Genomic DNA, 22,289 nt, shown 5'->3' on the forward strand with positions numbered 1-22,289 from the left:
CATTTTCAGAAATATATAAATGTATCTCTAAAGCACAAGGCGAGAGGTGACCGTGCTAAAAAAAAAAAAAAACTCCCTGAGACATCATGAGGAATAAACCTTAAGGCTCAAAAAAGAACCCATCCTCATCTGAATGACACCAGAGAGTGTGCTGATAAATCATTTCCCTTCTATAACTGTACTATATGGTCAGAAAGGATCATTGTGTAAACTCAAAATTCGTTTTAGTTCTAACATCGGCCTTTTTTGTTGACTGATCGTATGATGTTTAAGATTTCTAAGTGGAATCATTCACAGAAATCCAGTAGACTCCAAGCAGAAGCAGGGCATCAGCAGAAGAGCAAGAGCAGAAGGGGTCAGGATCACCGGTATCTCAGGATTAGCATGTGTAGCTAAACAGAGAGAGAGTTTGATTAGCCGAGCTTACATACGTCCGGTTTACTGATTTTACTTTTAAGCTAAAGATTTTTTTTTGTCATTTTCAGCCACAATGAGAAGTTGTGTATGTGTTAATAGATGACAAGACGTTCTCGTGAGTCCTGAAAACCACATCAGGAAGTCATCGCTGAAGAACCGGATGTGGTTTGAGGTTTGTAGTTATAGTGACCTTTTTGGGCCACACAGACCAGTTAGCTACATTAGCTTTAAAGGCTCTGGTCCTGTAAAGAAAGCAAAGGTTTAACACCAAACATGTCTTACAGTAGCTTACTGTGTACTACTTTTCACATTTGGCTATAACATCGCAGTGTTTTGCACTTAAATTCATCCTGTTGAAAGGTTGCTAACTTGCTATCAAAAAGAAATCTGAAATTATAAAAATTGGCTAAAAAATGCTTGCTGCTACTTTGTCTGGAACAATGCCGTTATGCGTAATGCCGCTGTGCACAAAAGCCCCTGAGCTCCATGGAGACATGGTGTGGATGTTAATGTTAGAGTGGAAGAACTCGAGTGTCCTGTACAGACCCCTGACTCTGAATCAACACCACTGAGCACCTCTGAGATGAACCGGAACTGGAGTCTCATCACCTCACATCAGTGTCTGATCTCATTAAGCTGAATAAAGACAAAACCTCACAGCCACACTCCGATATCTAGTGGAAAGCCTTTCGGAAGTGTGGAGCTTATTGTAAGCACAAAAAGTGACTGAATCTGGAAGATGTTCATCAAGCATGAGTGTGATAGTCAGGTGTCCACATACCTGTACTTTTGGCCTTACAGTGTAACTCAGGGAAGTCGTGGCCTAATAGTTGGAGAGTTTGACTCTTAACCCTAAGGTTGTGGGTTCGAGTCTCAGGTAATACTACGACTGAGGTGCCCTTGAGCAAGGCACCGCAGCATAAATGGCTGCCTACTGCTCGGTGTGTGTGTTCACTGCTGTGTGTGTGCACTTTGGATGGGTTAAATGCAGAGAACGAATTCTGTTTGTTTGTGAAAACCTCGGACTGAGATACTGCAAAAGATGAAGAGTATTTTAGCTCAAGAACTTCATATAGTTTAAAAACTTTATTATATGAAGGGTTTTCCCAGGCCTCCAGATATGCATGGATGTTTGTGGGTTAAATGAGGGCGTGGCAAACAAGGAAAAGTGGGCGGGGCTTTCAGTTTTCTTGCATGAGAGAACTCGTGGATCTTCTGAGAGATGGTTGAGGGTGAGAGAAGCTTTGAGAAGGAACCAGCAGGCGCTTGGATAAGGAAAGAAAAGCTCAACTGACGCGCTGGAATGTTGCATGTTTTCCTTCTGTGTAAAAACCCAGGCTCAGACTGAGTTTGGGAACTGTGCGTGTTTTAGCGGTGGTTCCGGAGCGACATGGCCGCGCAACGCGTTCCCCTGAGCGGCTGCTCGCAGCACTCTGACCCGGGCTCAAACAGCGAGCGGAGCGCTGATTCCCCTCTACCCGCCTCGGAGAGCGACTCGAGCGGCCACGTGTCTCCGCCCGACCCGGACTGGACCGAGGAGAGGTTCCGTGTGGACCGAAAGAGATTAGAAACCCTGTTATTAGGTAGGATTTATTTACTTTATAATTAAATAAAATATTGCAAGAATTTTCAGTTATTTTCAAGCTGAATCTTTTTTTTTCTGTCTCATAAATAAATATAAATATAATAAATACACATCAAGTGTAAATTTAATTTATATAAATTTATATGCTTGGTCAAAGTATTTGCTCTGTTAAATGGTTTTAAATATGTTTATCTTTCTACCTATTAACACAATATCTGGTACCTTTGTCATCACTTTATTTTCTCAGCAAAGGCCAGTTGTATTATTATTATTATTATTATTATTATTATTATTATTATTATTATTATTATTATTATTATTATTATAGCAAATAAAAAAATATCTCAAGTGTATAACTTTTTGTTCCACCTTTTGTTTCAGTTCAGTTCAGAAAAGTGCTTTATAGACCAAATTCATGTTTAATAGATCCTAAAGATGACCTTTTGTGCTGATCTTTGGTCCATCTGTAGAAACACATTTGGTGCATTGCAAGAATTGAAAAGTAAGGAAATAAAAAGTGTACAAATCCGAAGAGGTTTATTTATGTCCTCTTTTACTTCCCAAGTTTAACAGTTGTTTATCAGTTAGTCAGTTGTGTTATTGGAGTTTGATATGCAGGTGCATTACGCTACCTCACCACTAGGGGCGCTTGAGTTACGATAAAGTTGTGATTGTTTTTATTGTAATTGATGGATCAGATGAATTGATGGATTGATGATCAATTGATGGATCAGTGAGATTCATTCATCCCTGATTTTGTAAATTGTGTAACTGTTGTCTATAGGAGTGCAGATAATGATTGAAATGCACAATGATGTTCACCTTGTGTGGTCTCTTTTTAAAAAAAGTTAGTTTTTTGAAAGCAAACTGATCCAAAAGTTAGGGTTAGGCACAGTAATCCTCTCCCTTTAGCTCACGATTATTTCTATAGTATCACTTACACAGGAAATTGTAATGCTGGCAAGCTACATGAACCGATTAAAAACACGTAATGATAGTTACTCTGAGGAGACGCTGATGGATGGTGAGTCGTCTAGACAGATGAGTGTCCACTTTCTCATTAACATGACATGCTTTTTTTCTGTTTTTGTTGACTTTTGTTTTGGGTGTTTTTTTGTGATAAATGTGTGATGCAGCTTGCAAAGTATTTATTTATTTATTTTTGAGTGGAAACTCCTCGAATTGGCAAAATTGCAAACGCATGACTCCTATTTTAAACTCCTACCAGTGAGGATACATACAGTAGGTGATGACTTTCCGAATGCGTGTCGTGACGATGTCGCCTGACAGACTCGGCTCAGGCATGAGATCATGGACAGATTTTGACAAATTGCACGCTCCTCTGAATATCGCAGCATTTGTTTTTATTTCGTGTTAATTTCTGTGATTTGCAAAATCATGAAATTCTGCAAGGACTGAGTTAATAACTTTGAGAGGATGAGAGAGAAAGAGAAAGAAGTGAGAAATGGATAGAAAGAGAGAGAGAGAGATTAATGGAGAGGGATAGAAAGAGTGAGAGATAAACCTGGATATAACATAAGTAATACAATTAACAAAGTTTTTCTGTGGAACTAAAATATAGCAATAAACCGATAAAACTATAAAAAAGCATTCTTTAATACATAAAATAAAATTGTTTATGTGTGTGTGTGTGTATGTGTGTGTGTGTGTGTGTGTGTGTGTGTGTGTGTGTGTGTGTGTGTGTGTGCGCGCGTGCATGTGTGTATGTGTGCTTGCATGTGTAAGTGTGAGAGATGGACTGGCACCTGTCCAGGTTCTCCCTTGCCTTGTCCTCTGAGTCTCCTGGGACAGACCCCGGGCCCCCTGTGACCCCGTGCATGTTAAGCAGTACAGAAAATAGATGGACAGATGGATAGTTTCCTCTTTAAAGATAAAACCTACACATTAAGGTTCAGTGTGTGAAAGTTACAGTGATGTGGAGAACATTAACAGGATCATGGACGGAGATTAAAGTTAAACTGACATGAGAATAGTGCAAAGTTACTAAACATGCACTATAAAGAATATGATGAAAACCACAACACAAAAAAACAAATAAAAACCATTATTTTCATGAAGTGGAATTGATATCACAGCCTTCGCCTGGCTGTCCAACACTTCCAGGATTCTGGGTTTGGTTCTCTGTAGGGTTCCTCTAGATTCTCTGGTTTCCTTTGTCATTCAGAAATATGCCAGTAGTTCGATTGGCTGTGTTAATTTGTCCAAGATGTTGAAGTGTGTGAGTGTGGGAGCGTGAGTTTTCTCTCTCACACCTGCTTCTCACTCATTCACTCATACTCTCTCTCTCTCTCTCTCTCTCTCATACCTGCTTCTCACTCATTCACTCATACTCTCTCTCTCTCTCTCTCTCTCTCTCTCTCTCTCTCTCTCTCTCTCTCTCTCACTCATACCTGCTTCTCACTCATTCACTCATACTCTCTCTCTCTCTCTCTCTCTCTCTCACTCATACCTGCTTCTCACTCATTTACTCACTCACTCTCTGTCTCTCTCTCTGTCTCTCTTTCACACTCTCACTCTCTTTCTCCCCCCCCCTCTCTCTCACACTTGCTTCTCACTCATTCACTCATACTCTCTCTCTCTCTCTCTCTCTCTCTCTCTCTCTCTCTCTCATACCTGCTTCTCACTCATTTACTCACTCACTCTCTGTCTCTCTCTCTGTCTCTCTTTCACACTCTCACTCTCTTTCCCCCCCTCTCTCTCTCACACTTGCTTCTCACTCATTCACTCATACTCTCTCTCTCTCTCTCTCTCTCTCTCTCTCTCTCTCTCTCTCTCTCATACCTGCTTCTCACTCATTTACTCACTCACTCTCTGTCTCTCTCTCTGTCTCTCTTTCACACTCTCACTCTCTTTCTCCCCCCCCCGCCTCTCTCTCTCACACTTGCTTCTCACTCATTCACTCATACACTCTCTCTCTCTCTCTCTCTCTCACACACCTGCTTCTCACTCATTCACTCACTCTCTCTCTCTGTCTCTCTTTCCCACTCTCACTCTCTTTCTCCCCCTGTCTCTCTCTCTGTGTCTCTCTCTCTCTCTCTCTCTCTCTCTCTCTCTCTCTCTCTCTCACACACACTTGCTTCTCAGTCCTTCACTCACACCTCACACTCTCTCTCTCTGTCTCCCTCTCACACTCTCACTCTCTCTGGACTTTTGATGATGCGGTTCGACTCTCACTATCGCTCTCCTTTCTGACCGACCGGCTGCTGTTTGGATTGGCCGGACGCTCGGCAACGCGGATTCGGGGGATTGTCCGGAAGCTGGGATTGGTCAGGTGGGATAATGGAGGCTTTGTGAAGGGAGCCATGTGTGTTTTGATGTAGGAGAGGGAACAGCTGACCTATTTCAGGAAAGGAGGGAGGGAAAAAAGAATTGCTTGGTGATGGAGAGATGGGAAAAGACTTTATACTTACTGTATATAATGTGCGCAGAAAGGAATTAAGAGTAATTTCGGCTCAAATCTTGAGTCTGATTAAGTGCATGTAAGCACTGTTTACATGTTATTAACATTTCTTGTTCCTTTAAGATCCCACGTGCTTCTGTTATGATAACATTCATAACACACACACACACACACACACACACACACACACACACACACACACACACACACACACACACACACGGTGCACAAGACAAGCATTTTACCCTTTATTGTTTGCTGTGTGTACATGCATGTGACTGACTTCTCCTGTTCACATCTGTATGCACATTGTGTGTGTGTGTGTGTGGAAACAGGAAGTGAGTTCAGTTTAGGGAATGCGCTCCTTACTCCCACTCAGTTGGCCAGACAAACGCAGCTGACGTGGACCGTGTGTCCTTTTTTAGCGAGAAGCATGTCGTGCACCGAAACGCCACACAGTCGACGGTCTGAGAATATTTAAAGCACAAAGAATTTATTATCTAGAAAAAACATCAGCTAGTTGTGTGGATGACATCATAGCAACGGTGATGAATGTCAGGCATGTTGTCCGTGTAGCGTCTGGGGTCAGTTCATCTGGAGCGTATTCACAATCTGGAAATGCTTAAACAAATAGTTTCACTTTGAAATCCCCACTTTTTTTTCAATACGTGGAAAACCAGACTAACTGAGCAAAGGACAAAACGGAGGCGACTCATGTTTACTGACCACAAAAGGTGTTCATGTAAGAAATAATTAACTTGTGAATGTTTTGTGGCCTTGGGACTACACCGAGCTTTGGTATGGCTGGTGTATAGAGTTTATAGGGCAGGGCTGCAGAAACAGGAGCACCAGCGTTCAGTGTGCTGAAGCTCACAGCCAGAACAGTGTACAGTAAATGGTCTCAGGCTCTGTGTCCTGTGTCCATTCTATTCATGTGTCCCTTATACAAGCCAAGGGTTCATGTACAACTTTGTGTGTGTGTGTGTGTGTGTGAGTCTGTGTGTGTGTGTGTGTGTGTGTGTGTGTGTGTGTGTGTGTGTGTGTGTGTGTGTGTGAGAGAGAGAGAGAGAGAGAGAGAGAGAGAGAGGGAAAGGATGGATGGATGAGAATATTCCTTTTTTCAAGACTTTTATGTTATATATCTATTTTATATAAGTTCTATGGCAGCATCTCAATCAGCTTGGTAGTTGGTAAGCTTGGTAAAGGGCTCCTTTCTTTCTTTCTTTCTTTCTTTCTTTCTTTCTTTCTTTCTTTATTTCTTTCTTTCTTTCTTTCTTTCTTTCTTTCTTTCTTTCTTTCTTTCTTTCTTTCTTTCTTTCTTTCTTTCTTTCTTTCTTTCTTTCTTTCTTTCTTTCTTTCTTTCTTTCTTTCTTTCTTTCTTTCTTTCTTTCTTTCTTTCTTTCTTTTATTTCTTCATCTACAAAAAGCTTATCATTGTTGTAGCTCTGTCACTTTCTTAAGTGGTTTGTAGCATTATATGATGCCTCCTATACGGTCTGTATGAGTCTTGCAACTTTTAAGTGTCCACTAGACGGAACTGTCGCAAGACCAACGAAACAACACGTAACAACACGTAACAACAACACGTAACAACAACGCGTAACAACAACGCGTAACAACAACGCGTAACAACAACGCGTAACAACAACGCGTAACAACAACGCGTAACAACAACGCGTAACAACAACGCGTAACAACAACACGTAACAACAACACGTAACAACATGCAACAACAACGAAACAACAAGTAACAACACGTAACAACATGTAACAACAACACGTAACAACATGTAACAACAACACGTAACAACAACACGTAACAACAACACGTAACAACAACACGTAACAACACGTAACAACACGTAACAACAACACGTAACAACACGTAACAACAACGAAACAACACGTAACAACAACGAAACAACACGTAACAACAACACGAAACAACACGTAACAACAACGTAACAACACGTAACAACAACGTAACAACAACGAAATGTGTTGTTTGTAATTCAATTCAATTCAATTCAAGTTTATTTGTATAGCGCTTTTTACAATAGACATTGTCTCAAAGCAGCTTTACAGAACATAAACATACAGCAGAAGGTAAACATAATTAATGATAAAGGAAATAACGAATAATAAAAGAAATAAGAGATAAATATAATAATTTATATATTTTTTTAAATTATTCTCTTAATAAAATAATTAAGAGAATAAAAATTCTAGATTATTAGTTATATATAGTTCACAGTGTGTATGTATTTATCCCCCTATGAGCAAGTCTGAGGTGACTCGGGCAGCAGTGGCAAGGAAAAACTGCCTTAAATTGGTAAAGGAAGAAACCTTGAGAGGAACCGGACTCAAGAGGGAACCCATCCTCATATGGGTGACACTGGGGGTGTGATTGTAATATACAGTCAGTTAAATGTTGTATTGGTGTAAGGATCATGGACTTCAGATCTCCTGAGTACCACAGAGTCTAACTGGAGATGTCTCAGGATTCTTAGAGTCGGCCTCGGCTCAGTGGACGTCCAAAGGCTTCGTCCCACAGAGGACGTTGGGAGCTGGTACAGTGTCTGGATGCCTCGTGTGCCTTTGTCAGTGGTGAAACCCTCTGAACCAGGATTGTGGCCTGTGTGGAAGCTTTAAGGGTTTTCTCAGACAGAGTACCCGAGAAACTTCTGCCTTGTAGATCTTTGGGTTTCAAGATGCAGGATTTATTTGGGAGAAGAGTGTAATTAGGTTTGAGAAGTCATTTTGTAATACACTTTTACTGAGATGTCCTCAAATTGTTTTTTCTTCCCGTTTGCGTTCTCAATCCAACACACTGCTCCTAGACGTTTGGGAGGAAGCCTCCATGGAATAAAGTGGCAGCTCAGTGGAAAAGGTGTTGGACTACTGATAATAAAGTCCACCACCTAACGTGAGATAAGCACAAGTTGCTTTGGATAAGATAATTCTGTAAACGTATTATGATTATGTTAAGTTTTTGATGACGTATGATGTCGTACCTGCATGACATCGTTCCCCTGTGTACACTTACAGCATTTAATGGGCGCCCTTTTCCAGAGCTACTTCTCATATTTTATCTCATTTTATGCAATTGAGGGTTAGGGGCCTTGCTCAGGGGCCCTTTTGTTCCTTTTGTTCCGAGTCGTGCAACGCGTTATCCAAGCTACCACATACCACATTGTAGCGAATGGGGTTATCAAACAGGAAGTATGCTTTTTGTGTTCTTGTTTGTTCTGTCCAGCGTCGTTCTCTGATATAGAGTATCGGTATTATTGCTTTGTGTCATGTATGTGTATGATGTAGTGTAGTGTAGTTCCCCGTACATATGTAGACTGCATACACTTTATCCACCTGGATATGTGTTTCTATCTGACATGCAGAAGTTGGCAGCATTGTTGAAAGTCCAAATGTCCTCAGCGACAGAACCCGAGTGAAGGGATTGAGCAGCATCCAAAAAAATGTTCAAAGCTAATCAGGAGAGAGAACCTGATGCTCTTAGTTGCTTGTGGCTTTCTGATCCTGTAACAAGAAGTGAGGCTGCAGGAACGACATCCATCCGAGTGTATAGGAGCGCAAAACCGCCGCACCACACCCTCAACCTGTGTGTGTGTGTGTGTGTGTGTGTGTGTGTGTGTGTGTGAGAGAGAGAGAGATGAAGAGAGACAGAGAGAGAAGACAAATAGATAGAAGTAGTCTCATGCTTAAATCCCACAAAGTCTAATATTAAAATACTAAACAGACCAGAATGTTAAGTTGTGTGTGTGTGTGTGTGTGTGTGTGTGTGTGTGTGTGTGTGTGTTTGAGAGGAAAGCAGAAAAGCAGGCATTGATTTCGGTTCTTTCCTGCTCAGTATGGAATGTGACTCAAGAGAACTCAACTCTGAGTCTCTGCACTAATGAGATGCAGGTTCACTCCTCTCTCTCTCTCTCTTTCTCTCTCTCTTTCTCTCTCTCACACACACACGCATATAAAAAGTGTTTTATTATATCTGAGCTCCTGCAATCTGCGAATGTGTGCGAGGAATGTGTCGAGTAAGCGAGTGAACGAGAGGAACTAATTGCCTCAATGTGTTCCTCTAAGCCCTGAGATTTACTGCACCTACAGTGGAAAGGATCCGGAAACTGACACAGGGAACAGGTCACGCCAGCCGTCGGAGCCTTTATTCCCGAACAGGGGTTTGTTATGGGAATGTAGACAAACGTAAAATCCGGCAGTAACACATGTGAACTCTATCCACAAACAAACACGGGACGGTGTGTGTGTGTGTGTGTGTGTGTGTGTGTGTGTGTGTGCTCGTGTAAGTCTGGGACCACAGATCGAAAGTCTCACAGTTACACCACTGAAAAATATGCATGGAATTAGAAATGTGCAAATGGTAGAATTAGAAAAAATTGTAGAATTAGAAAAGGGGGGAAAAAAAGGATGGAATTAAGACTAAGTAAATGTGCATAGAATTAGAAATATGCGGAGCAGCATAGAGATAGAGAAGTGCAAGCAGTTATAGAACTGAAAAGATCCAAATTGTGTAGAATTAGAAGCAAACAAAACAGTCAAGAATTGGACATGTTTAAGTAGGTCTGCGATTAGAAACATTTAAACAAATGCATAGAATTTGAAATGTGCACATGTATGAGCTTAGATATATGGCAAAATGAGATGTAGGAGTATGGATAGAATTTGAATTTGATAAATACTGAAAAGCACAGAAATGGCTGTAAGGATTTCAGCTTTGGGAGACTTCAGGGTGGTGTGTGTTAATGCCATCTATGCACGTTCTACTTTTCTGCCCAGTCTTGAACAGGTTGAGATCAGACCACACACAGACACACTCACACACATGGTCCTGATTAGTTTGGATTAAACACACTGCATGACTGTTGATAGATATCGCATTTTATTTAGCATGGGTTGAGTTGTTGAGTTGTGTTCTCACTTAATAAATGTCTTAATAAAATAGGCTACATGTGGATTTGGAAGTGTGTGTGGGTGTGTGTGTGTGGGTGTGAGGGTGGGGGGGTGGGGGGGGGGTGTGGATGAGGGATTGTCGTGCTGGGGTGGGGTGTGGGGTAGCGAGGGCTGGAGTGAGAGGGGTGGGGGGGGGGGTGGGTGGGGGTGGGGTGTGGGGGCGTGTATGACGGGGTTTGTGGGGGGGGGGGTGGCGGTGTGTGCTATGAGGGTAGGTGGGGGTGTGGGAGTGTGTGGGGGTGTGAGGGAGAGAGGGTGTGGGTGTGGTGGAGAGGGGGGAGAGTGGGAGGTGGGGGGGGGTGTGGGGTTGTGTGGGTGGTGTGATCGGCTGGCGTGAGATGTGGGGTGGGGGTTTTCGTGGTGAGAGGGTGTGTGTCTGTGAGGGAGGGGGGGTGGGGGGGTGTGAGGGGAGGGGGGGGGGGTGTGTGCATGAGGGTGGGTGTGGGTGTGATTGTGGAGTGAGGTGGGTGTGTGTGAGGGTGGGGGTGTGGGTTGGGTGGAGGAGAGGGGGGGGTGTGTGTATGAGGTGTGTGTGTGAGGTGGGCGCGATGGGTGGATGGTGGGTATGGGTGTGAGCGGGGGTGAGGGGGGGGGGGGGGGGGAGGGGGGGGGGGGGATGGAGTGTGGGGGTGGGAGATAGTGGGGGCGGGAGGGGGGTGGGAGAGGGGGTGTGGGGGTGTGTGTGTAGAGAGGGTGTGTGGGGGGGGTGTGGGAGAGGGGGGGGTGGGATGGGTTGGGGAGAGGGTGTGGGTGGGAGGGGTGAGAGGGTTGTGTGGGTAGATGTGTGTGGAGGGGGGTGTGGAGGTGTGTGTGAGAGAAGGGGGTGGGTGTGGATGGGGTGAAGGGTGTGTGTGTGGCTGTGTGTGTGAGAGGGTGTGTGTGTGTGTGTGGCTGTGTGTGTGAGAGGGTGTGTGTGTGGCTGTGTGTGTGAGAGGGTGTGTGTGTGTGACAGAGCGAGAGAGCATTCAAGCACACAGAGCGAGAGAGAGGGCGCTCTCTGTCTGTCTGTCTGTCTGTGTGCTCTCTCTCGGTCTGTCTGTGCGCTCTCTGTCTGTCTGTCTGTCTGTGTGCTTTCTCTCGGTCTGTCTGTGCGACTCTATGTTTTTCAAGGTCGGTCTGTCTGTGCCGCTCTCGTGTTCTGTGGGCTTCTCTGTATGGGCGCTCTTACTGTCTGTGCGCTCTCTGTCTCTCTGTCTGTGCGCTCTCTGTCTGTGCGCTCTCTGTCTGTCTGTCTGTGCGCTCTCTGTCTGTGCGCTCTCTGTCTGTCTGTCTGTGCGCTCTCTGTCGGTCTGTCTGTGCGCTCTCTGTCGGTCTGTCTGTGCGCTCTCTGTCTGTGCGCTCTCTGTCTGTGCGCTCTCTGTCTGTGCGCTCTCTGTCTGTGCGCTCTCTGTCTGTGCGCTCTCTGTCTGTCTGTCTGTGCGCTCTCTGTCTGTCTGTCTGTGCGCTCTCTGTCTGTCTGTCTGTGCGCTCTCTGTCGGTCTGTCTGTGCGCTCTCTGTCGGTCTGTCTGTGCGCTCTCTGTCGGTCTGCCTGTGCGCTCTCTGTCGGTCTGTCTGTGCGCTCTCTGTCTGTCTGTCTGTCTGTCTGTGCGCTCTCTGTCGGTCTGCCTGTGCGCTCTCTGTCTGTCTGTCTGTGCGCTCTCTGTCTGTCTGTCTGTGCGCTCTCTGTCGGTCTGTCTGTGCGCTCTCTGTCTGTCTGTCTGTGCGCTCTCTGTCGGTCTGTCTGTGCGCTCTCTGTCGGTCTGCCTGTGCGCTCTCTGTCTGTCTGTCTGTGCGCTCTCTGTCGGTCTGTCTGTGCGCTCTCTGTCGGTCTGTCTGTGCGCTCTCTGTCGGTCTGTCTGTGCGCTCTCTGTCGGTCTGTCTGTGCGCTCTCTGTCTGTCTGTGCGCTCTCTGTCTGTCTGTGCGCTCTCTGTCGGTCTGTCTGTGCGCTCTCTGTCTGTCTGTGCGCTCTCTGTCGGTCTGTCTGTGCGCTCTCTGTCTGTCTGTGCGCTCTCTGTCTGTCTGTGCGCTCTCTGTCGGTCTGTCTGTGCGCTCTCTGTCTGTCTGTGCGCTCTCTGTCTGTGTGTTCTCTGTCGGTCTGCCTGTGCGCTCTCTGTCTGTGCGCTCTCTGTCGGTCTGTCTGTGCGCTCTCTGTCTGTGTGTTCTCTGTTGGTCTGTCTGTGCGCTCTCTGTCTGTGTGTTCTCTCTGTCTGAGCGTTCTCTCTTTATCTGTCTGCCCTCTCTCTCTCGGTCAGTGTGCACTGTCTGTGAGCTCTCACTCTGTCTTTGTCTCATGGTTGTAAGTTTGAGGGATCAGAATAGTTTCTGGTATTTCATCCCTGAAAATAAATAGATTTGAATCGGCCCCTGTGTCCTGACTCCATGCTAGAACGTGTTTCTAACTTTTAAGCGTTAAAACATTAAACATACTTCTGAAACAAACTCCATGTGGCTACCTTCAGTAGTGCTACTGAGGGGCTTTTCCATGCTGAATGACCGAGTCTTCTTATTAGTGTTAGTGTAAAAATTAAAATTTTTTTTTTAATCAAAAACAGTGATGGAAACAATTAACCTTTTTTTTTTTTTTTTGATAATGTGATATGATAATATCATGATAATGTGAGTTATTAACTGAATTAACTGAGTCAGACTGGAATTATTCACTATGTATCTCTCTCTCTCTCTTTCATAGCAGCCAGCGAGGGGCGAGTCATCGGAGGAGATGATTTTTTCCAAAAGGTAATCTTTCTACATTTCCTTTACTTGCAGCATCATTTTTCCAGGTTTTGTACTTGAATCTCTTTTAAAACGTTTATCTGAAGCCAGTTTACAATAAGATCCAACAAGCGCCGGTGATCCTCGACCGTGAGGTAAACCACAACGATGGCTCGCTGCTACTGGAGAATAATCACCGACAGTCATCATGCCGGTGCCATGCAGCTTGAGGAGAAGCAGCTGTCTCGAAGTCTAATACAAGAGCAGTTCATTTGTTGTTCATTAAAGAGCATACTTCATGTAAACCCATAACCCCCTCCCCCACCCTCACCCCTAACACACAGACACACACGCACTGGGATTTCTCTCAGGTGTTGACATTTGCCTCTGCACCTTCAGACAAAACATTCACTTTATCCCGTTGAGCTTGAGAGAATTTCGCAGTCGTCAGCTGTATCACAATAAAAGCGAGTCGGCTGAAATCAGACCGCCCATATTTTTCCAGTTTCAGAATGCTTGCTTTTTTTTTTTCTTTCTCTGACATAGCGTCACTACGTCTACCGTGCGAGCACGAAGCCCGTCTGCTCTGCCCGAACTCGCGTCATTTTTCTTTCATCAGCTTGTTGTTGGCTCTTCGAAGTAAAGTCGTTTCACCTCGAGAGCTCTGCCAGCGTTGTCGGATTTTATTGAAACCCTGAAAAGGAAACGTTCTCCAGATTACAGGACCAGCTCCAGAGATATTTCAGAGACAGAGTTCAGTCCGGCTCTGTGGGGAATTTAAATCGATGTGCTGTGCGGGTTGAAATGTAGAAATCGCTAGTGCTACAGTACGTCCGGTCACTAGGAGAAAGCGTTTCAAATACCGGTTTCCATGGTAACGGCTTTTAGATTTGGCGGGAAGAAATCGAGATCGAGTATTTAGAAAAGGTTTTAATCGGATTTTTATAAATGGAAATAGAATTTTTCTAGTATAGTAACAAAATCATAAAATAAATTATATAAATATAATAAAAAAAATTTTTTTAAATCGAAATTTAAAAATGAAATATAATTTAAAAAAATGTGTAAAATACATATAGAATATATGGAGAAAATAACAGGATTAATTAAAATAATAACAAAAATAATAATATAAACATATATTTAAAATATAGAATTGAAAAGTCATTTAAAAACACACACACACACACACACACACACACACACACACACACACACACACACACACGTTTCATCTTAGCCATTTAGTGAGTTTCAGTAAAAATGGCTTCCAGATGATCTCATACTCGTACCTCATTAATGCCACCTCGCAGTTTTATGGCTTGATGTGATCATAGTGTAAGAGTGAGAAAGTGAGAGAAATATAGAAAGAGTGAGAGAGAAAGATCTTTGAGAAAGTGTTTGTCATTGCACAGAAGTACAACAGAATTCATGGTGCAGCATCTGGTAAAAGGAATGAGAGGAGAATGAGAGAAAGAAAGAAAGAGGAAGGAAGGAAGAGAGAAAGGTTTTAAGGAAGGAAAGTAGTAAAGATAAAAAGGAAGATGGGAAAGAGGAAAAAAGGTAGGGAAGTAGAAAAGAAGGAAAGAATGGAGAAAGGGAGAAAGAAAGAAGAGGAGAGAAAGTGAAAAAGGAAGGAAAGAAGGAAGAAAATGAGAGATAGCAGGATAAAGGAGGGAAAGGAAAGGAGGAAAAGAGAACCAAAAAAGAAAAGTGAGAGAACGAAAAGAGCCAGAGAATAAAAAAAGCTGAGAGTGAGAAAATGAGCATGAGAAGGAAAGAAAGAGAGAGCGCTGACACAAAACAGTGGGGAAATTAGAAAGTGAGTACGAAAGTAAGCAAAAGGGAGTGAGAGAAAAAAGAGGAAAAGTTAAAGGGGAAAGAAAGTCATTTTGAATGAATGAAAGTTAATAACGTAATTAAAAAAGGAGAAACGAGAAAAAGCACGGTGTGAGATTTCAGTGTCAGTGCGCTCCATCTCTCCTGTGCTTCTCCTCCTGTCTCTGCTGTCCCATTTATTCCATCATTCCTCTGGGAATACCGGAATACCAACCACTTTTCCCTCCAAATCGTTTCTTCCTGAGTGTGTGGAGAACCGCACGACTCCGTGTCCTCGTCCTCGTTTAGTTCCTATTGTTCAGAGACAAAAGAATTGTGGAGCTCGACTACTTTTGGCTGGGAAGCTTGCGGAGCTGTTGTTTCACACGCCGGAGTCCTGTTCAGTAATCTGGGAAGTTTAGATTGTTATGAAAAGCTCCAGATAAACAAAAGACAAAAAGATTCCACATTTTAAGTGTCTGCTTTTTTTTTCTTCATTCCCTCGTTCTTTTCTTTTCTTTTTCTTTTTTTTTTTTTTTAAATCGCAAAATGTGAATCCAAATTCTCTTTGAATACAAACGCTCACACACGTGGAATCACAGCATGTTATGCTGCACACCGAGTAACGTGATTGGTTTATCTCCTGGTCACTTCCTGTTTCTTCATCAGTGATGTCACAGAAATGTTTGAAGTATTCGTTGTACAAATGGAACACCCACTCTCTCTCTCATTCATTTTCTACCGCTTATCCGAACTACCTCGGGTCACGGGGAGCCTGTGCCTATCTCAGGCGTCATCGGGCATCAAGGCAGGATACACCCTGGACGGAGTTCCAACCCATCGCAGGGCACAGGACTGACTGTCTGTCTGTGTGTGTCTGTCTGTGTGTGTCTGTCTGTGTGTGTGTCTGTTTGTGTGTGTGTCTGTCTGTGTGTGTGTCTGTCTGTGTGTGTGTCTGTCTGTGTGTGTGTCTGTCTGTGTGTGTGTCTGTGTGTGTGTGTGTCTGTGTGTGTCTGTCTGTGTGTGTGTCTGTCTGTGTGTGTGTCTGTCTGTGTGTGTGTCTGTCTGTGTGTGTGTCTGTCTGTGTGTGTGTCTGTGTGTGTGTGTGTCTGTCTGTGTGTGTGTGTGTGTGACTCAGTTTTACACGCATTTACACACACACACACACACACACTCTCTCTCTCTTTCTCTAATACACACTTACACTCACACTCTTTCTCTGACATGCACACACACTCACTCTCTCACACACACACACATAGACTCAGTTTTACACGCATTTACACACACACACACACACTCTCTCTCTCTTTCTCTCTCTCTCTCTCTAATACACACTTACACTCACACTCTTTCTCTTACATGCACACACACTCACTTTCACACACATACTTGCACTCACTCTCACACACACACAGACTCAGTTTTACACACATTTACACACCACACACACACACACACACACACACACACACACACACACACACACACACACACACACACACACACACACACTCTCTCTAATACACACACACACACACACACACACACTTACACTCTCTCTCTTACATGCACACACAGACACACACGCACGCACACTCTTACACTCACTCTCACACTCTCTCTCTCTCTCTCTCCCACACACACACACACACACACTCATTCTCATAAACACACTCACACTCTCATACACAAACATGCACACTCTCATACACGCACACTCTCACACTCTCTCTCTCTCTCTCTCTCTCTCTCTCACACACACAGACACACACACACACACACACGCACAGACACACACTCCAGCACAGCACAACCTGCACATCAGCAGGCACTGTTGTTCTCTGACAACTCCCCACACACTGATACCCTCATGTGGAAAAAATCGTCACTTTTGGAGACACCGTACTGTGAGGACTTAAGTGTTCTCTGCTCCTCCTCTACACGTCCTACACCGTCATCTCTCATCAGCCTCACAGTCACACACAGACAAGCGTCGTCTCGGGTGCCAGAGACAGAACGGTGCCAAAGCCTGAGCAAGCATTTAACTGGATCTCAGGTCAATGCTTTAAGCCTCGATTATATTATAAGGTTTTGAAGAAAAAAAACGCACCCCTCGACAGATTTCAGTGCAGGACAAAAAAACCTGGATGACGCTTGAGACAAGTTTGGGTTTCTTGTTGAAGGTTCAAATGTAATAGATGAAACCCTGAGCAGAAATAAGTGCAGTTTAGGAGAAGGGTGGTGGTGGGGTGCAAGAGCGTCAATGTTAATATGAAAGGTGATTTAGTCGTGACTCGTGCTTACGTTTCATGCATCCAGGAATGGGGGGGGGGGGGGGGGTTTGGGGGTTTGGGGGTTTGATTCCCGCCTCCGCCTTGTGTGTGTGGAGTTTGCATGTTCTCCCCGTGCCTCGGGGGTTTCCTCCGTGTACTCCGGTTTCCTCCTCCGGTCCAAAGACATGCATGGTAGGTTGATTGGCATCTCTGGAAAATTGTCCGTAGTGTGTGTGTGTGTGTGTGTGTGTGTGTGTGTGTGTGTGTGTGTGTGTGTGTGTGTGTGTGTGAGTGAATGAGAGTGTGTGTGTGTGCCCTGTGATGGGTTGTCACTCCGTCCAGGGTGTATCCTGCCTCGATGCCCCGATGACACCTGAGATAGGCACAGGCTCCCCGTGACCCGAGGTAGTTCGGATAAGCGGTAGGAAATGAATGAATGAATGAATGAATGAATGTTTTTGACGGACGTTTGAACAGTTTGTGTGGGTTTTTTTTCAACACCACATCAGTCTTTCTCATGTAGAAACTTTTAAAGCAATGACGCAGTTAAAGATCGTTAATTAGGTTTTAGTAGCTTCCATCTGAGACCCTGGGGATCTCAGCGAGGTGGACACACTGATGTATGATGTGAACATATGACAGTCTGTGAGATGGAGAGAAGCCAGCAGGTTGTGGTGCACAGACGAGATGAACACACACACCTGCACACTTCTGATGTTTCAGTGACAACACAGAGCTGGTGTTCGCTTACAGGGTCACTGCATTGTTCACTTATATACATGCAAACTCACTCTCTCTCACACACACACACACACACACACACACACACACACACACACACACACACACACTCACTCTCACACACACTCTCTCACACACTCTCTCTCACACACACACACACACACTCACTATGTCACACACACTATGTCACACACACTCTCACACACACTCTCACACACACACACTCTCACACACACACTCTCACACACTCTCTCACACACACACTCTCACACACTCACACACACTCTCACACACACTCTCACACACTCTCACACTCTCACACACACTCTCACGCACACTCTCACACTCTCACACACACTCTCACACACTCTCACACTCTCACACACTCTCACACACACTCTCACACTCTCACACACACTCTCACACACTCTCTCTCACACACTCTCACACTCTCACACTCTCACACACACTCTCACACACACTCTCACACACACACTCACACTCTCACACACACTCTCACACACACTCTCACACACACTCTCACACTCTCACACACACACACACACACTCTCACACACACTCTTACACACACTCTTACACACACTCTCACACTCTCTCTCACACTCCACAGCCCACTGCACACGCGCACGCACACGCGCACACGCGCACACACGCACACACACACCACACACACACGCACACACACGCGCACACACGCGCACACACACGCTCACACTCACACACACACACGCGCACTCGCACACACACACACTCCCGCACGCACACACACACACACACACGCGCGCACACACACACGCGCACACTCCTCACACACGCGCACACCACACACACACGCACACACACCACACGCGCACACACACACACACGCACACCACACACACGCGCACACGCTCACACACGCTCACACACACACACTCACACACACGCACACACACACACACGCTCACACACACCACACACACACGCTCACACACTCACACACGCGCACACACACAGACGCACACACTCACACACCGCCACACACACTCGCTCACACTCACACACACTCTCACACACACTCCACACGCGCACACACCACACGCACACACACGCTCACACACACCACACGCGCACACTCTCACTCACACTCTCACACACTCTCACACACACACACTCTCACACTCTCACACTCTCACACACACACACACACACACACACACACACACACACACACACACACACACACACACACACACACACACACACACTCTCTCTCTCTCACACTCTCACACACTCTCACACACTTACACACACACTCTCACACACACTCTCACACACTCTCTCACACTCTCACACACTCTCACACACTCTCACACTCTCACACACTCTCACACTCTCACACTCACACACACACACACACACACACACACACACACACACACTCTCTCTCTCACACTCTCACACACACTTACACACACACTCTCACACACACACTCTCACACACACTCTCACACTCTCACACACACTCTCACACTCTCACACACACTCTCACACTCACACACACACACTCTCTCACACACTCTCACACTCACACACACACACACACACACACACACACACACACACACACACACACACTCTCTCTCACACTCTCACACACTCTTACACACACACTCTCACACACTCTCTCACACTCTCACACACTCTCTCACACTCACACACTCTTACACAGACACTCTCTCACACACACTCTCACACACTCTTACACACACTCTCACACACTCTCACACACTCTTACACACTCTTACACCCACACACTCTCACACACACACACACACACACTCTCGCACACTCACACACTTATACACACACACACACACTCTCACACACTCTTACACACACACTCTCACACTCTCACGCACTCTCACACACACTCTCTCACACTCTTACACACACACACACACACTCACACACTCTTACACACACACACACACACACTCACATACTCTTACACACACTCACACACTCTCACACACTCTTACACATACACACACTCTCACACACTCACACACTTATATACACACACACTCTCACACACTCACACACACTCTCACACACACACGCGCACTTGTGCTGTCTCACATACACATACTTGTGCTGACTCACACACCGCTCTTGCACTCTCTCTCATACTGTACACACACACACACTCGCGCTCACGGACACACACACACACACACACACACAGGCTGCAGACTCGCCATGTGTTTAACGTGATTAACGTCTGCAGGTCGACACGTGATGGTTGAGTGAATCGCAGTTCAGGCTGATTTGTAGGAAACACACTTCGTCTTGTTGTGAACATTCCACACAACACAAGCAGAACAACCTGAGGTTTAGTACACGGGGAAAACATTCTCTGTCTTCTCTTTGCCCTTTTTTATTGGGAATAAATAAATAGATGCATAAACAGGAGGATGTGTAACTCAATACTCCGTCTAAGATCAGACGCTTTCTTTCTTTCTTTCTTTCCTTCTTTCCTTCTTTCCTTCTTTCCTCCCTCATTACTTCTCTGCCGCTCGCTTTCTCCGTCCTGACCTCTCCTTGGCTTGCAAATCCTTTCAGAGTCCATGTGACGAATTTGTTCTTTGTGTTTACCCAAAGTGCACACACACAGCAGTAAACACACACACACACCGTGAACAAACACACCGTGAACACACACACAGCAGTAAACACACACATACACACCGTGAACACACACACAGCAGTAAACACACACAGCAGTAAACACACACAGCAGTAAACACACACAGCAGTAAACACACACACACCGTGAACACACACACAGCAGTAAACACACACAGCAGTAAACACACACACAGCAGTAAACACACACACACACTGTGAACACACACCTGGAGCAGTGGGCAGCCATTTATCCTGCGGCGCCCTGGGAGCAGTTTGGGGGTTCAGTCGTGGTATTACCGGCCTGAGACTCGAACCCACAACCTTAGGGTTAGGAGTCAGACTCTCTAACCATTAGGCCACGACTTCCCAGGACGTCAGACCAAAACCGAGCAGCTTTCTTACTAATGATCCGTGACTTTTACACGGTGCGACAGAAGTCATGTAAATATTAGCATAGATCATACACTGATCTCAGATCAGGCATCAGATGGACCTTCAACTCTCAACAGCCAGGTTGTGATGGTGTCAGTGGTTAGTCACAGTGTACAAGCTCATGGTTTCCCCTCTGAAAGCCTGTCGACCAATCAGAAGCATCCGTGAGCTTGGGTGTGTTGAGAAGCCCAGACTGGCTTTAAGCCTTGTCTGTTACACCAGTAAACTCCAGTAGACACACCAGTAGACACAAATAGACGCCAGTAAAGACCAGTAGACACCAGTAAAGACCAGTAGACACCAGTAAAGACCAGTAGACACCAGTAAAGACCAGTAGACACCAGTAAAGACCAGTAAATACCAGTAGACACCAGTAAAGACCAGTAAATACCAGTAGACACCAGTAAAGACCAGTAAATACCAGTAGACACCAGTAAAGACCAGTAAATACCAGTAAATACCAGTAGACACCAGTAAAGACCAGTAAATACCAGTAGACACCAGTAAAGACCAGTAGACACCAGTAAACACCAGTAAAGACCAGTAGACACCAGAAAAGACCAGTAAAGACCAGTAAATACCAGTAGACACCAGTAAACACCAGTAAAGACCAGTAGACACCAGTAAAGACCAGTAAATACCAGTAGACACCAGTAAAGACCAGTAAATACCAGTAGACACCAGTAAAGACCAGTAGACACCAGTAAAGACCAGTAAATACCAGTAAATACCAGTAGACACCAGTAAAGACCAGTAAATACCAGTAGACACCAGTAAAGACCAGTAGACACCAGTAAACACCAGTAAAGACCAGTAGACACCAGTAAAGACCAGTAGACACCAGTAAAGACCAGTAGACACCAGTAAAGACCAGTAGACACCAGTAAACACCAGTAGACACAAATAGACACCAGTAAACTCCAGTAGACACCAGTAAACACCAGTAGACACAAATAGACACCAGTAAAGACCAGTAGACACCAGTAAAGACCAGTAGACACCAGTAAACACCAGTAGACACAAATAGACACCAGTAAATACCAGTAGACACCAGTAAACACCAGTAGACACAAATAGACACCAGTAAAGACCAGTAGACACCAGTAAAGACCAGTAGACACCAGTAAAGACCAGTAGACACCATTAAACACCAGTAGACACCATTAAACACCAGTAGACACCAGTAAAGACCAGTAGACACCAGTAAAGACCATTAAACACCAGTAGACACCATT

At 44.9% G+C, this 22,289-nt stretch overlaps 1 protein-coding gene across 3 annotated transcripts in view; it reads left to right on the plus strand.

Moving 5' to 3' along the window:
- Nucleotides 1-1,588: 1,588 nt before the first annotated feature.
- The window catches only part of bicc1a (BicC family RNA binding protein 1a), a 50,192-nt gene continuing 29,491 nt past the window's right edge, over nt 1,589-22,289 (plus strand). The window contains exons 1-2 of one of the 3 annotated variants that reach the window (XM_047821764.1): nt 1,589-2,000; nt 13,074-13,120. In XM_047821764.1, coding sequence (XP_047677720.1) covers nt 1,808-2,000; nt 13,074-13,120 — 240 coding nt within the window. In that variant the 5' untranslated portion in view covers nt 1,589-1,807. Of the gene's footprint in view, nt 2,001-5,191; nt 5,295-13,073; nt 13,121-22,289 lie in introns of those variants that run through there. The other 2 variants (XM_047821765.1, XM_047821766.1) reach the window with 2 other exon arrangements.

This window comes from Tachysurus fulvidraco, chromosome 12, assembly GCF_022655615.1.
Source record: "Tachysurus fulvidraco isolate hzauxx_2018 chromosome 12, HZAU_PFXX_2.0, whole genome shotgun sequence".
NCBI lineage: Eukaryota > Metazoa > Chordata > Actinopteri > Siluriformes > Bagridae > Tachysurus > Tachysurus fulvidraco.